Below are 13,728 nucleotides of genomic sequence, written 5' to 3'. Positions count from 1 at the left end.
GATTGTGAAAGTGAAAAGGTGGAAAGGACCTGGTACATAGGAGGTGCTCAGTAAATGTTACATGTGATAACACGGTGATATTTTAAGAATGAAAACAAGCCATTTCCTATCCACCGGTGATGGATGGACAGGAACTTTTACAGCTATGCAGTGGAATCCACGCACCAGTGTAAAATAAGACTGTAGATGAATATTTATGATGGCAAGATACATTGTATCACTGTGTGAAGCATATAGTCACAAAATATGTGTTGATAGTATAATCTGATTTCATTTTTTTCTAATACAAACACCAAAAAGAAGGTCAGGGATATATTCTAAAGCCCAGGGAGCAAACCCAGGTCTCCCACATTGTAGGCAGATTCTTTATCAGCTGAGCCACAAGGGAAGCCCAAGAATACTGGAGTGGGTAGCCTAGCCCTTCTCCAGCAGATCTTCCTGACCCAAGAATTGAACTGGGGTCTCCTACATTGCAGGAGGATTCTTTACCAACTGAGCTGTCAGGGAAGCCCATATTCTAAAGCAGGGGTTTTCAAATGTGGTTCCCAGGTCAGCAGCCTCAGGGTCTCAACCAACTAGGAACTTGTTAGGAATGCAGATTCCTGGGCTTTACCCCAGATCTCCTGAATCAGAAACTCTGGGGGTGGGGCCTGGCAGGTCTTATTTTAACAGCTCACTACAGGATTTCCTACATTTTCAAGTCTAAGACTCACTGGCTCATAAAAAGTGTTAATAGTGGTTGTCTGAGGGTCTTGAGAAATGGTAGGTGATTTTTACTAATACTTTCATTTGACATTTTTTCTTAACTTTTAAAAACAGTAAACCCAGATTACTCATGTAATCTGGAAAAAAGAATACTCAAAAGACAGTTTTCAAAAAAGAAACCATATTCCAGATTTTTCTGTTGGATACAGGAGTACTATGTTTAAGTTAAAAACTCTGAGTTGTAAGCAGGGTTTTCAGGGGTGCTCCTCTGTGAGTTAATGTTTCCCCCCTCTTCTGCAGGTGACTATTATTGGATACACCCTTGGGATTCCCGATGTCATCATGGGCATTACTTTCCTTGCAGCAGGCACGAGCGTCCCCGACTGCATGGCCAGCTTGATTGTGGCCAGACAAGGTACAGATGGTGTCTTGGGCCCGCAGCCGACGGCATCACGTGGACGTGGGCCCGTCCCCCTGCCCGCGTTACAGTTCATAGCTCTCAGGACTGGTAGTCACTAAGTCCCGCCGTGGAGGAAACGGTGATGACTGGAAAGCATCGTGTAGATTCCATCCATGGAGAGAATCACTACCAAGATCACCTCCTCTAGGCCTCTAGAAGCATCTGTGTGGAGGTGAATAAAAATGGACTTGTTCTGGGAGTTCCCTGCTGCCCTAGTGGTTAAAATTCCAGGCTTTCACTGCAGGAACTGAGATCCCACTAGCTGTGCTGCAAAAAAAAAAAAAAAAGAACTTGTTCTGACATCACCAGTGTGTGACTGATCAGAGTGGGAGCCCAGAATTTTTCTAGCACACGCACTCATGTTCTGATCCCAGGCAGGCCAAGTGGGGATATCTATGTCTCCAGCTATTTTCTGATTCCTCTTCAAATTCTAGAACTTATGTAATGTTATGGTTTGCTTGGTGGATTTTCTTTGGAGCCAAGTGCTTTGGGGGTGAGCAGGCTAAGGAACATTGTATACTCCTCGATGGCAGAACAGAAGGGCTATGAAGAGCCAGCCTTCCTCTGCTGCTCCTTTGCTACCAGTGAGATAGCATCCACGCCTGGACTTCCACCGACCTTCCTCCGTAGACAGCAGTGTGAAAGTAGGGGAGGCAGGAAGGGCAAATAGTGGGGTGAAATCTCAGAGGAGACAGGAGGGGAGAGAACTGTCCAAACAGAAAGTGGGTTCAGAAAGGAGGAAAATGTTTTCTTTCTTCAAGATGAAAGAAAGCTTGGTTAGTTGGCTGACCAGTCCTGAGAAAAGATGAAATGAGGGGAAGGGAAGGGTTGGGAGTATGTTTGGCAGGAGGCTGGAGCCTCGTGGAGAATGGGGACAGCTGGGGACGGCAGCAGAGGGGCGTGGAATTGAACTGAGTGACCTTCGAGGTGAGTGTATTCATTTCCCAGGGCTGTCATAACCAAAGTACCCCAACTGGGTGACTTAAAACAACAGAAATGGATTCTCCAGTCCTGGAGGCTACAAGTCCAAGGTCAAGGTGTTGGCAGGACTGTACTTATCTGGAGGCTCTGGGAAGGAATCCTTCCTTGTTCTCTGCCAGCTTCGGGGGGGTGCCAGGAATCCTTGGGTTGTGGCTACCTCCCTCCAGTGTCTGCCTGTGTTTTCACATGGTGCTCTTCCCTCTGTGTGTGTCTGTGTCCAAAGACATACCAGTCACTGAATTAGGGCCCACCTTAATTCAGTACGGTCTTGTTTTAATTGGATCACATCTGCAAAGATTTTATTGGCCAATTAGGTCACATTCACAGGTTTTGGGTGGACATGAGTAGGGGCCACTATTCAAGCCAGTACAGGGAGGAAAAGGAAAGCCAATAAGCCATGAGAGCCTGGCTGACATTCGGGGTTGTGAATTTGGGTGGGGTTCCAGCATGAATTTGGAGTTGTACCAGCTCCCGAGACACACAGATGAGTTCATCCAGAGCTGGGGGTGGTTGGGTGGACACAGTGGAAGGTCAAGGGGCCAAGAGAATCTGCCGTTTAAACAACTGGCCTTGGAGTCCAGGCTAGTGGGTCAGGAAAGGGGTCATAATAGGAGAAGATTAAGAAGTTGGAGGGGAGGGTCCCAGTGTAGTCCAAAGGGGCTCTGTAGGAACAAGAACAGGTGGGGATATCATCCTGTGAGATGTAGAAAGACAGAAACAGAGGAAGGCCGACGTGGGGGTGGGAGTGTATAGCTGTCCTAAGGGTGATGCTGATGTGAGTGACAGAGGATCCAGCGGACAACATTAAACATAGATTCTTTATGGCAGAGGATGAAGAAACCTCTGCCCAGAGCCCACTGCACGAGGCAGGAGCCGTGCAGTGAGCTCTAACATGCAGAGACTGCATCCTGGGCTCCCTAAAGCCTCGCAGCCCACAGTGTGGTCCAGGCTGGCAGCATCTGCTTGAGAGAAATACAGAGTTTCAGGCACCATCCCAGCCCCACTGAACCAGAGTCTGCTTTTCAGCAAGACCTCAGCGAGTTGTTTGCTCTTTTTTGTCCATTAAAAAATATTTTATTGGAGTATAATCACTTTACAATGTTGTGTTAATTTCTGCTAAACAACAAAATGAATGGGGAACGTATGTCCCCTCCCTCATGGACCTTCCTCCCACCCCATCCCACCCGTCTAGATCATCACAGAGCACCGAGCTGAGCTCCCTGGGCTTTGTAGCAGATTCTCACTAGCTATCTATTTTACACATGGTAGCAGATACGTGGGCTTCCCAGGTGGCTCAGCGGTAAAGCATCCACCTGCCAATGCAGAAGACACAAGAGACGTGGGTTTGATCCCTGAGTTGGGATGATCCCCTGGAGAAGGAAATGGCAACCCAACTCCAGTATCCTTGCCTAGGAAATCCCATGGACAGAGGAGTCTGATGGGCTACAGTCCCCGAGGTCACAGAGTCAGACATGACTGAGCAACTGAGCACACACACAGTATACATGTGTCAATCCTAATCCTAAATACACATCTCTCCAAAGAAGACATACAGAGAGCCAAGAGGCACATGAAAAGATGCTCAACATCACTATTAGAGAAATGCAAATCAAAACTGCAATGAGGTATCAACTCACATTCGTCAGAATGGCCATCTGCAAAAAAACCAAACAACACATGCTGGAGAGGATGTGGAGAAAAGGGAACCCCTCTTGGACTGTGGTTGGTGGGAATGGAGATTTGAGTCGTGTGCTCTCAAAGTCTGAGAATTGCTGCTGTAAGATTCCTTAAGGAGCTGCACCCATAAAGAGCCCAGCAGTCCAACCTGAGAACACGCTCGCTCTTCTTGCCCAGACCGGGCACCTCGGTTCCTCCTGACCCATCCAGCTAGTGCGTGCCTCCTCACCAGGAATGACTAGCTGGCCCAAAACAGGAGCTGCACATTCCTGTTTCACAAGATCCTGGGAGACTGGAAAGCAGGTTTCCCAGAGATACTGCCCCCAGTAGGACTAAGCTGCCAGGATTTCGAAGGCACTCAGACAGGGAGGGAGCTGTGAGGCCCTTGAGGAGATACTGTGTGCTCTGGAGGTCAGTGGATGTCAGCATCAGGGTGGGAGGAGGTAGCCTGGCTAATACCTGGGGGCAGGTGGTTGAACAGAGGTGAGACAGTCGTCCAGTTGCTGGTCTGAGTCTCTGCAAGCTGCTCAGTGACCAAGGGGACTTTATGGTTATAGGCATGTGCATTTCAGGCCTGTTCTTTCCACGGATGCTTGTGGCCAGATTATGACAGTCGTGTTGAATTTGGGCTAGGGAGCCAGGTTAGAACAGATTTCAGCCAGCATTAAAAGTTTGCTTTCTAACTTTTGGTACCTCTCAAGTTATTGAGTTCCTAAGATTGTTTGGCTGGTAGGAGACGACAGTGGGGCAGGAGGGGAAGGTAATGACATGGCCCCCGCCTCTAAGATGCTTCCAGTCTGGCCGGGGGCAAAGAGTCCACTCTTGGGAGGCCAACCGGGCCTAAGACCTGCTGCTCTGTCATCCGGGTCAAGTTCATGGTGCCATCGCCTGGGTCACAAGTATGCATTGAGGACAAGGCCCTCTCCCGCCCAGAGGAGGTGGGCATCTCAAATAAGCAGAGGCACATAGTGGGTCATCCCAGAACACAGGCTGACACCCCTGGCTGGAGAAATAATGAAGGGCTCTGGGTTAGTTTCCTAGGGCAGCCGTAATTACCGCAACTTGGAAGACAGGAAAACAGAAACTGACTGTCCCAGTCCTGGAGGCTAGAGGTCAAGGTGTTAGAAAAATCTGGTTCTTTCTGTCTGCTCCAGGCCTCTCTCCTTGGCTTGTAGGAGGCGGTCTTCATGTTCGGTTGGAGTTCTCCCTGTGTGCAGGCCCGTGCACAAATTTCCCCTTTTAATGAAAACACCAATCATACCGAATTAGGATTCATCCTCAAGTTAACCTGATTACCCCTGTCCGATTCTTTGTGACCCCATGGACTGTAGCCTTCCAGTCTCCTCTGTCTGTGTAATTCTCCAGGCAAGAATACTAGAGTGGGTAGTCATTCCTTCTCCAAGGGATCGTCCCAACCCAGGAATCGAACCTGGGTCTCCTGCATTACAGGCAGATTCTTTACCATCTGAGCCACCAAGGAAGCCCTGCAGAGACCCTGTCTCTGAATAAAATCACATTCTGAGGTATTGGGGTTTAGGAATAACCTGTCGGTTGTCCCCGCAGGCCTTGGTGACATGGCGGTCTCTAACACCATAGGAAGCAATGTGTTCGACATCCTCGTGGGACTCGGCATACCATGGGGGCTGCAGACCATGGTTGTTAATTATGGGTCCACGGTAAGTTCATCTCACTTCCTTAGTGAGATGACGCAGGACACTTGTGCTTCACAGGGAGCGAGCGTGGTGTTGGCCCTGCAGCTAAGAGCTTCAGGGGGGGCACTGCCCTGTCTCCTCTGCAGGCTGGCAGCTACTTTGTGCAAAGGCATCCAGAACAGCCTGGGGGTGCCTGCAAGAGGCAGCCCATGTTTGCTTGGAACTCACAGGTGCTTCGGCTGTGAATACCCACCTGTGGCTTCTAGAGGAGGGAAAGGATAAGCCCGAGTGCAGTGGACTCCCAGAACAGATTGGGCCCCTGAGCAGCCCAGAGGTTCAGGGCGTGTGTGTTTGTTTCTCCAGGTGAAGATCAACAGTCGGGGTCTGGTCTACTCCGTGGCATTGCTGCTGGGCTCCGTCGCTCTCACCGTGAGTTTTTACAATTCCAGAATGGCAGTTTGACACACACGTGGTTTCCTCCGATTCTGCACAGTCTCTGAATTCTTCCTCTTGGCCGTGAGGGATATAGCTGAAGAAACATATAAATTCACAGATACCCCCAGACACAGTTTGTGCCAAGAATGTTGGCATCCACCACGACACTTTTCCCTGAGCTGGTGAGAAGTCCCCAGAAGGAGGGACTTACGTTTCCTCTCTTCTTCCTGCCTCCCCTCAATGGTGCAAGTGGGAGGCACGTTCCCCCCCACCCCCACTCCATCGGAGCTGCCTTGGGGGCTTGATGCTCAGGCCTCAGGGATGGTACATGGTGACACAGAGGCCTCCTTACTTCACAGGCCCCGAACTGTGGTAAACAACGCCTCAGCTTACTTTATTCCATCCTTACAAGCACTTGATGATTTTCTACTTTGCAGAAGAAATCAAGGCTCGGGAATTAAGTAACTTGTCCCAGGTCACAGGGCTAGGAAATGGCCATTTGCCATAACTGTTCTTTCCTATAACTGTCCCATTAGTGCTATTGCTTAGAAAGGAATCCCTTCTTCATGGACCCCACATTTCTAAAACCTTTTAATGAGGACTCAGATCCACTCCCTTCATGAAGTCTACAGGGATAGGAAAAGCTGGGATTTGAACCCCTATTGGTCTGTCTCTAAGGACCCACAGCATTGGAGGTAACTATGATTCAACTCTTGGGGAGCCTTGATTCATGGATAAGAAAGGTAGTTTCAGAATGGAGGGGACACATGTATACCCATGGCTGATTCATGTCAGTGTATGGCAAAAACCACCACAGTATCATAAAGTAATTAGCCTCCAATTAAAATAATTAATTTTAAAAAAGAAAGAAGGTAGTAATAGGAGGTAGCCAAGTATGAAACAAATGTAGAAAGAAGAAGCATTCCAACCCTATCTCACACACACACACACACACGCGCGCGCGCGCGCACACACGCACGCACAGGCACACGCACACACACACACAGTCCAAGCTGAAGCTGTCCAGACAGTGGGCCAATGGGAGCCTTGAAGGTTTTGCTGAAGAGGGTTGAGGATACCAAATTCTAAAGCAAGGGAAGGGGCCAGTGGCAGTCCCCGGTTGTCACTAAAGAAGGCTTGGGAGGCCTGTGCATCCCCAAAAAGGAATGTGCCTACCAGGGGAGGGCCTGTCCCCTAAGGACACATGCTTTGCATGCCTGGAGTCAGCATCCTTTCATCAGACGAGTCTAAAGCCTACGGGGCTCATTCTGATCAAACCAAGGATACACCCGGCAGCACCCCTCTGTTCTCGTCCACAGTTTGGAGAAAGTTCTGGGGCTCACCGTTCGTGTGTAATTTTCCAGTAAAAGTGCCTTTTGTATTTCTCTGCTACCCCAGCCCAACACTCTCTGTCTCCTTCTAGGTCCTCGGCATCCATTTGAACAAGTGGAAGCTGGACCGGAAGCTGGGAGTGTACGTGCTGGTCCTCTACGCCGTCTTCTTGTGCTTCTCCATAATGATAGAGTTCAATGTCTTTACCTTTGTCAACCTGCCAATGTGCCGAGAAGACGATTAAAACGAAGCCACTGCACCCCCGTCCGGGAGCTGTTCTGGACACTCCGGCGCTGGCGTCCCTTTTTCCCTGCCCCTCCCCGCCACGGATCTCTCCTGCATCGGCAGCCACCGTCCGTTCTTTCATCCATGGGAAGAAAGCGCCATCGTGGTCTGTGTCTGGTCACAGGCCAGGCTGCTGGGCGTCATCCTCCTCCTTGGAGTTCTGCCCCCACAAAGAGGCAAGATTCAGGGGCCGCTGTTGGAGCAGCTTCGCAGACCTCCGAGCCGCCGGCCACAGGGACGTGCCATGTATCTCCTCTCGGACGCCTGTATCAGAAGGACTTCTGTACGTGGGTTGTCTTTCTGTCGCACGGCAGCCTCGGAAATGAGGTGGTCGGTGAACACAAGGTCTCCTGGGGCAAGTGCAAAATAGGAGTGTTGTTCTTAAGGGGCCCCGCTGGACCAGAGGGTGTGGGTTACTTGGGCAGCATGTGCTCCTTAGAGCTTCTGAATCCTGCTGGAAGCACTCAAGGTTTGGAGAGAGCAAGGCTCAACCTTTTGGGAGTTTGGGGCCATGACAACAAATACTCCACCCCTTTTCCTGGACAAATTTGGAAGAATAGAAACAGTTGTTCACAGCAGAAGAGAGAAAACAAGTGCATACTCTTCTCGTTTTCACTGATACATTCAGAGAATGAGCAATGACACAGTCAAAATAAAATGTCAGCTATAGATCATCATACTTGAAAAATACCATCGCACACAAAGGACCTTGATGGGGACCAGAAAGGTAATACTTATGGGAAACAAATCCTATGTGTACCATGTTGCGTTGACACCAAGACGTTTGGTTTGGAACACAGAGAAAGTTGAAGACTAACATCTAAACGGGTGCTAACTCAGAGACACAGTGGAGATAGTGCTTTACAGCCATTCATTCCAGACCTGTGGCATGGGACGCGCTGTCTGTTTGGGTTTGTCATTTCTTTGTAAATGCCCTGCCCTCAAAATCACCCTGTTCAAAGACCCAATTGTTTATATGCCCAACAAATTTCATAGCCTGCTGAACTGGAATGCATGTGCCAGAAGTAATGGTTAATGACAAGAAGAGAGATTTCCTGCAAAACCACCAGTTGCTCTCTGGTGAGCTGGAGGCAAGTATGGAAACCGTTAACTTGGAAATTTTTGGAGCTAAGTTTCTTGAATCTTATAGTTTGCTAAAAAAGGCCAAAGATGGGAGGTTAATTGAAAAAATAGATAGAAACATTAAACAATTTTGACTGCTTCGTAGCTCTCAAATGTATATTAAAAAGATTTATGAACACAAACCATTTGTGGTTTCTGAAAAGAAAGCACAATTCATTTTATAGAGAGGTGTTCTTTTTTATTTTTTTAATGTTTCTATTGCAAAGAGTCTATCAGATTTGATGCACTTTTAATACTGGGCTATTTTGCACCGAAGACTATGATGGTATGAGGAAAGGAGGGTTTTAGTGATTCACTGATAATTAATCATGGGTGATGAGTGTAAATCCAATAGCTGATTCTTTCCCGAGACACAACGGTTGTAACCCACAGTGGAATCTGTGGATGTGCTCTCTGTGGCCTCCCGAATTTCAGAAGGAGGGCATGTTTAAGCTTGTGTCCCTAAAATGTCCTTAGCATGAGCCTCAGACATGACAGCCCCATCATCGGGTTTCTATTTTGGATCCTCATCAGTGTTAGTAGCTACACCAAGTCAAGACTTCTCCTTTTGTTTCTCTGCTTAGATACTCAGTGGTCTTCCAGTTGAGGACAAGGGTCATTTTCCTGAGAAATTAGCTAAGTGGGCGGCCAGGAAGCCCCTAGGTTCATCAACACAAATGTTTAGACACAGAGGGTTTCAGAGTTGTCGGAACCCCTCTGCCCACAGAGAATAGCCACCTGGTCTCCTCTGTCTTATAGCCTCATCCAGGTTTCAGAGTGCATCTGTGTCCATTTTTGAATCTCAAAACTGCCCTGTGATGTAAGTAGGGATGATCTTCCCCGTTTAACAGGAAGTTCAGTCTTGGAGAGGTCAGGTGACTCTAGGTCAATGGCTAGTAAGTTGCAAACAGGAGCTGAGCCCCAGAGCATCCCCCGGCTCGGCCAGTCCAGCGTGTGGTCATCCTTGGTCGTGCAGGTGGGGATGTGTCCTTGTCCTTGGGGTTGGCCCTTATTGTTTGAGTCAAAACTTCATCATATTTCTAACTGACATCTGGATGCTCTGTCTCCCATCCTAATATTTATCCCCATGCTATGTCCCTATTATTTTCTGATAAAGATCAAAAAATGTTTTTAGCGAGGCCGTATTGGCCCTGATGAGAGCCCTGCTGGTGTTCCGTCTTTGAATCCCTGTGTAGCTTTCAGAGAACACACCCTCATCACCCACCTCTTCCCCAGCAGAACCCATCTGAGATGATAAATATGCTGCAGTTCCAGTTTGAGACAAAAACTGATGTTTCTAATACGTAGAACAGCCCTCCTGGCTAACCCTCTTATGACTTTGATGTGCCAATGTAACTTCTTTAAAGGATCTATCATTTATTGTAGCTGGGAAACTATATACACACTGTAGGTGAAGAGGTCTCTTTTGTAACTAAATATTTTTTCCATTTCAAGTTTAAAGAATTGCTTGATTAATTAGGCCTTCATTTGAAAAATGCTTTCATCACTGTGCAGGGTTACTTCCTTTATTTTATTCCCGAAGCTAATTAGCACAGAGTGATTACTCTGCTATGAAAATAGGCAATCTGAAAAATAAACTTGGCTCTTTGAATTGGGGGCAGAAAAATGAACCCATTGTACTCAGATAGAAAACGTCTATAAAAGCAGGAGCAGGAGGCTCCTGGCATCTCTGGTTTGCATTTTCCTTTGCCAGCCGAGCATAGTCAAGGGGAAGGTATGCAGTGTCCTGAGAGCCTGGCCCTAGAGAAAGGCTCTAGGTCAGCTGCAGTGACAGACTGATGTTAAAGGCAGATCAGAATGGTCTCATTCCCATCCTTCCTGTAACCCACGGTGTCCTGACCTCTGTGTTCACCTTCCATAAGCACCGACCTTGTGAGTTTTCCTCTGTTCATTACCTGCTCCTCCTCCCCTCACCCCACCTATTAGGACTTATTCTTGCTTCTCTGGATGGTGCCTAGTGGTAAACAACCAGCCTGCCGATGCAGAAGACATGAGACACCAGTTCAAGTCCTGGGTTGGGATGATCCCCTGGAGAAGGAAATGGCAACCCACTCCAGTATTCTTACCTGGAGAATCCCATGGACACAGAGGAGCCTGGTGGGCTACAGTCCATGGGCTTGCCAAGAGTCAGACACAACAGCAATAGGGCACATTGCTCCTCCTTGTCAATCTTTTGCTTTTACACACCCAAGCAGCTGAAAAGAATAACCCTTCAGGAGCCAGATGGGCATCCCCATCCCTCCGGGGGTTGGGGAGACAACCCCCTACAGACCCCAACCAAAGACCCCCTCCTGGGCTTCCCAGCGTCTAGGTTCTAAGGGAAGAAACTACCCCCCCACTTTCCTTTTTTAAATTTTTTTTAAAGATTTTTTTGATGTGGACCATTTTTAAAGTCTTTATTTAATTTGTTACAATATTGCTTCTGTTCTATGTTTTGGATTTTTGACCAGGAGGTATGTTGGATCTTAGCTCCCCAACCAGGGATTGAACCAGCACCCCCTGCACTGCAAGGGGAAGTCCTAACCACTGGACCACCAGGGAAGTCCCCCTCTTCCTTTTGGGGGAGGATTTGCATGCCTTGTAGCATCAGTGGGCGCTCAGCCCTCAGGAAACACTGGGCTCCACACACAGGCTGGGAATCCAGGCAGAGTGTGGGCCCCTGGCCTGATACCCTCCTTTCCTCCTGGCATCTCCCCTCCCTGAGCTCTAGGGGCCCTCCCTGTCCTTAAGGCAGGGGTGGACAGAGGCAAGATGGACTGCAAGAGGGTCCACTCCTCCTCCTCCCTCCCCAGGTGTGAAATGCGCTAGCAGAGTCAAGGTCTGTAACAGGACAGAGAAGCGGAGACTCTTCGGCTCGAGCTGGCTCTGCCCAGTGAGCTCGTGGCCCTCCCATCTGCCCTGACACTGAGTGGGTCCTTAGGGTTTGGGCTTGGCCTGTCTCTCAGCCTCACCTTTCCTTCCCTGGCGGGAAAGGACGATTGTGCAGCATATATGACAGGCTCTCAGCAAATGCTTGCTGCTTGAATAAACAAAGAACTTGCTGGTTAGGGTGAAAATCTTCAGGAGATTTTCCCCTGCTACTGGGTTTTAAGGGCTTCCCTTGTGGCTCAGCTGGTAAAGAATCTGCCTGCCATCCGGGAGACCTGGGTTCAATCCCTAGGTTGGGAAGATCCCCTGGAGAAGGGAAAGGCTACCCATTCCAGTATTCTGGCCTAGAGAATTCCATGGACTGTATAGTCCAGGGGGTTGCAAAGAGTCGGACACGGCTGAGCGACTTTCACTTCACTTTCACTGTGATTTATATGGGCTTCTCAGGTGGCGCTAGTGGTAAAGGACCCGCCTGCCAAATGCAGGAGACATAAGAGACATGGGTTCGATCCCTGGGTTGGGAAGATCCCCTGGAGCAGGGCATGGCAACCCACTCCAGTATTCTTACCTGGAGAATCCCATGGCAGGCTGCAGTCCATATTTACGGGTCCCTCTACTGCCCTCTGGACATCATTTCTGTGTGAGTCTTCCTCCCCCTGGGGCAGTTAGCAGATGCATTCAGGATCTCTGAGATGGATCACGTCTCGGCAGCTTCGTCACCACGTGGTGCTCATTCCAGACATTTTTGGAAACGCTCTCTGGGCAGCTCTTGAGTGGCAGGAAGAGCGTCATCGCCCGCTTATTCCTGGACCCGATGTGCTGTCCCTCGCCCTTGCCCTCTATATGGATTCACCCCAAGCATCTGGGCACCCCTCCAGCTATGAACCCTTTCTCTTTGCAGCTGGTCGCATGAGCCCCTGAAGTGCAAAGATGCTCTCAGGACCTTCTGGGCGCATATAGAAGGGGACTATCCTACACTGTGTCAGTCATGTGGGTGGTAGAACAAGAGCACCTTGGCACAGGCCCATCCTCCAAGGCCGCCTTGGCACAGGCCCATCCTCCAAGGCCACCTTGGCACAGGCCCATCCTCCAAGGCCGCCTTGGCACAGGCCCGTCTTCCAAGGCCACCTTGGCACAGGCCCGTCCTCCAAGGCCGAGGACACAGGTGGGAGGCAGATTTTGTGACTTGGCTCTTGTGGAGCCCCTTCGCCTTGCCACAGAGAACTGTTCTCCCAAGGGCACAGTCCATTTAGGTTGTTGCATTTGCTTCTTAATAGGGAAAACCAAACTGGGACACTAGTTTGAAAGTGAAAGTGAAGTCGCTCAGTCGTGTCCCGACTCTTTGTGACCCCATGGACACCAGGCTCCTCCATCCATGGGATTTTCTAGGCAAGAGTACTAGAGTGGGTTGCCATTTCCTTATCCAGGTAATCTCCCTGACCCAGGGATCAAACCCAGATCTCCCGCATTGTAGACAGACGCTTTACCGTCTGAGCCACCAGGGAAGTCTATCAGGGACACTAGTTTAGTATGCACTTAATTCCAGACCTCATAGCTAATGGGTCAGTATCCAGTCACATGCTGCCCGACCTCAAGGAAATGGTACCTGCATGAATTCAGGAGAAGAGGTGTTTTCTCCCATCTTGCCACCCAGGAGAAGCTGTTTCTTTCATCACAACAGGGAAGCCAGCTAGGTTGTATTAGAGCTTTGATTATTTTATAGGGGTTTTTAAAAATTCTAACTTTTCAGTTGACCAATGGTTCCCAGGTTCCTTTGTGAAAGGGAAGTGAAGTCGCTCAGTCATGTCCGACTCTTTGCGACCCCACGGACTGTAGCCTACGAGGCTCCTCAGTCCATGGGATTTTCCAGGCAAGAATACTAGAGTGGGTTGCCATTTCCTTCTCCAGGGGATCTTCCCGACCCGGGGATTGAACCCAGGTCTCCTGCATTGTAGGCAGACGCTTTACCATCTGAGCCACCAGGGAAGCCAACTAGGTTCCTTTGGTCTCTGCTAAATCCTCATGTGTTGCAGGGGGGCGTGCTTGGTGTCATCTTTTACCTGCACAAGCTTCCAGGCTTTCCATCACCTCTTATGGTGTTGGCATCCAGCTGTCAAGGTGGTGTGTCCTCCACACACTTCATAACAGGGGCTGAGAACTTACCGTCTTCTAGTCTGGGAAAACATCTGC

The 13,728-nt window shown here is 49.2% G+C and overlaps 1 protein-coding gene and 1 non-coding gene across 3 annotated transcripts in view; one reads left to right on the top strand and one right to left on the bottom strand.

Moving 5' to 3' along the window:
• The window catches only part of SLC24A4 (solute carrier family 24 member 4), a 182,071-nt gene extending 173,094 nt beyond the window's left edge, over positions 1-8,977 (top strand). For both annotated transcript variants that reach the window (XM_040256615.1, XM_040256614.1), the window contains exons 14-17: positions 1,006-1,120; positions 5,387-5,499; positions 5,839-5,904; positions 7,334-8,977. In XM_040256615.1, coding sequence (XP_040112549.1) covers positions 1,006-1,120; positions 5,387-5,499; positions 5,839-5,904; positions 7,334-7,486 — 447 coding nt within the window. In that variant the 3' untranslated portion in view covers positions 7,487-8,977. The remainder of the gene's footprint in view (positions 1-1,005; positions 1,121-5,386; positions 5,500-5,838; positions 5,905-7,333) is intronic.
• A 4,475-nt stretch (positions 8,978-13,452) lies between these two features.
• On the bottom strand, positions 13,453-13,524 carry TRNAC-ACA. The gene has a single exon. It is a non-coding gene; the product is annotated as a tRNA-Cys (tRNA).
• Between the last annotated feature and the right edge of the window lie 204 nt (positions 13,525-13,728).

The sequence above is a fragment of the Oryx dammah genome, unplaced genomic scaffold, assembly GCF_014754425.2.
Source record: "Oryx dammah isolate SB20612 unplaced genomic scaffold, SCBI_Odam_1.1 HiC_scaffold_16, whole genome shotgun sequence".
Taxonomy (NCBI): domain Eukaryota; kingdom Metazoa; phylum Chordata; class Mammalia; order Artiodactyla; family Bovidae; genus Oryx; species Oryx dammah.
This window is presented reverse-complemented; position numbering and strand designations above follow the sequence as displayed.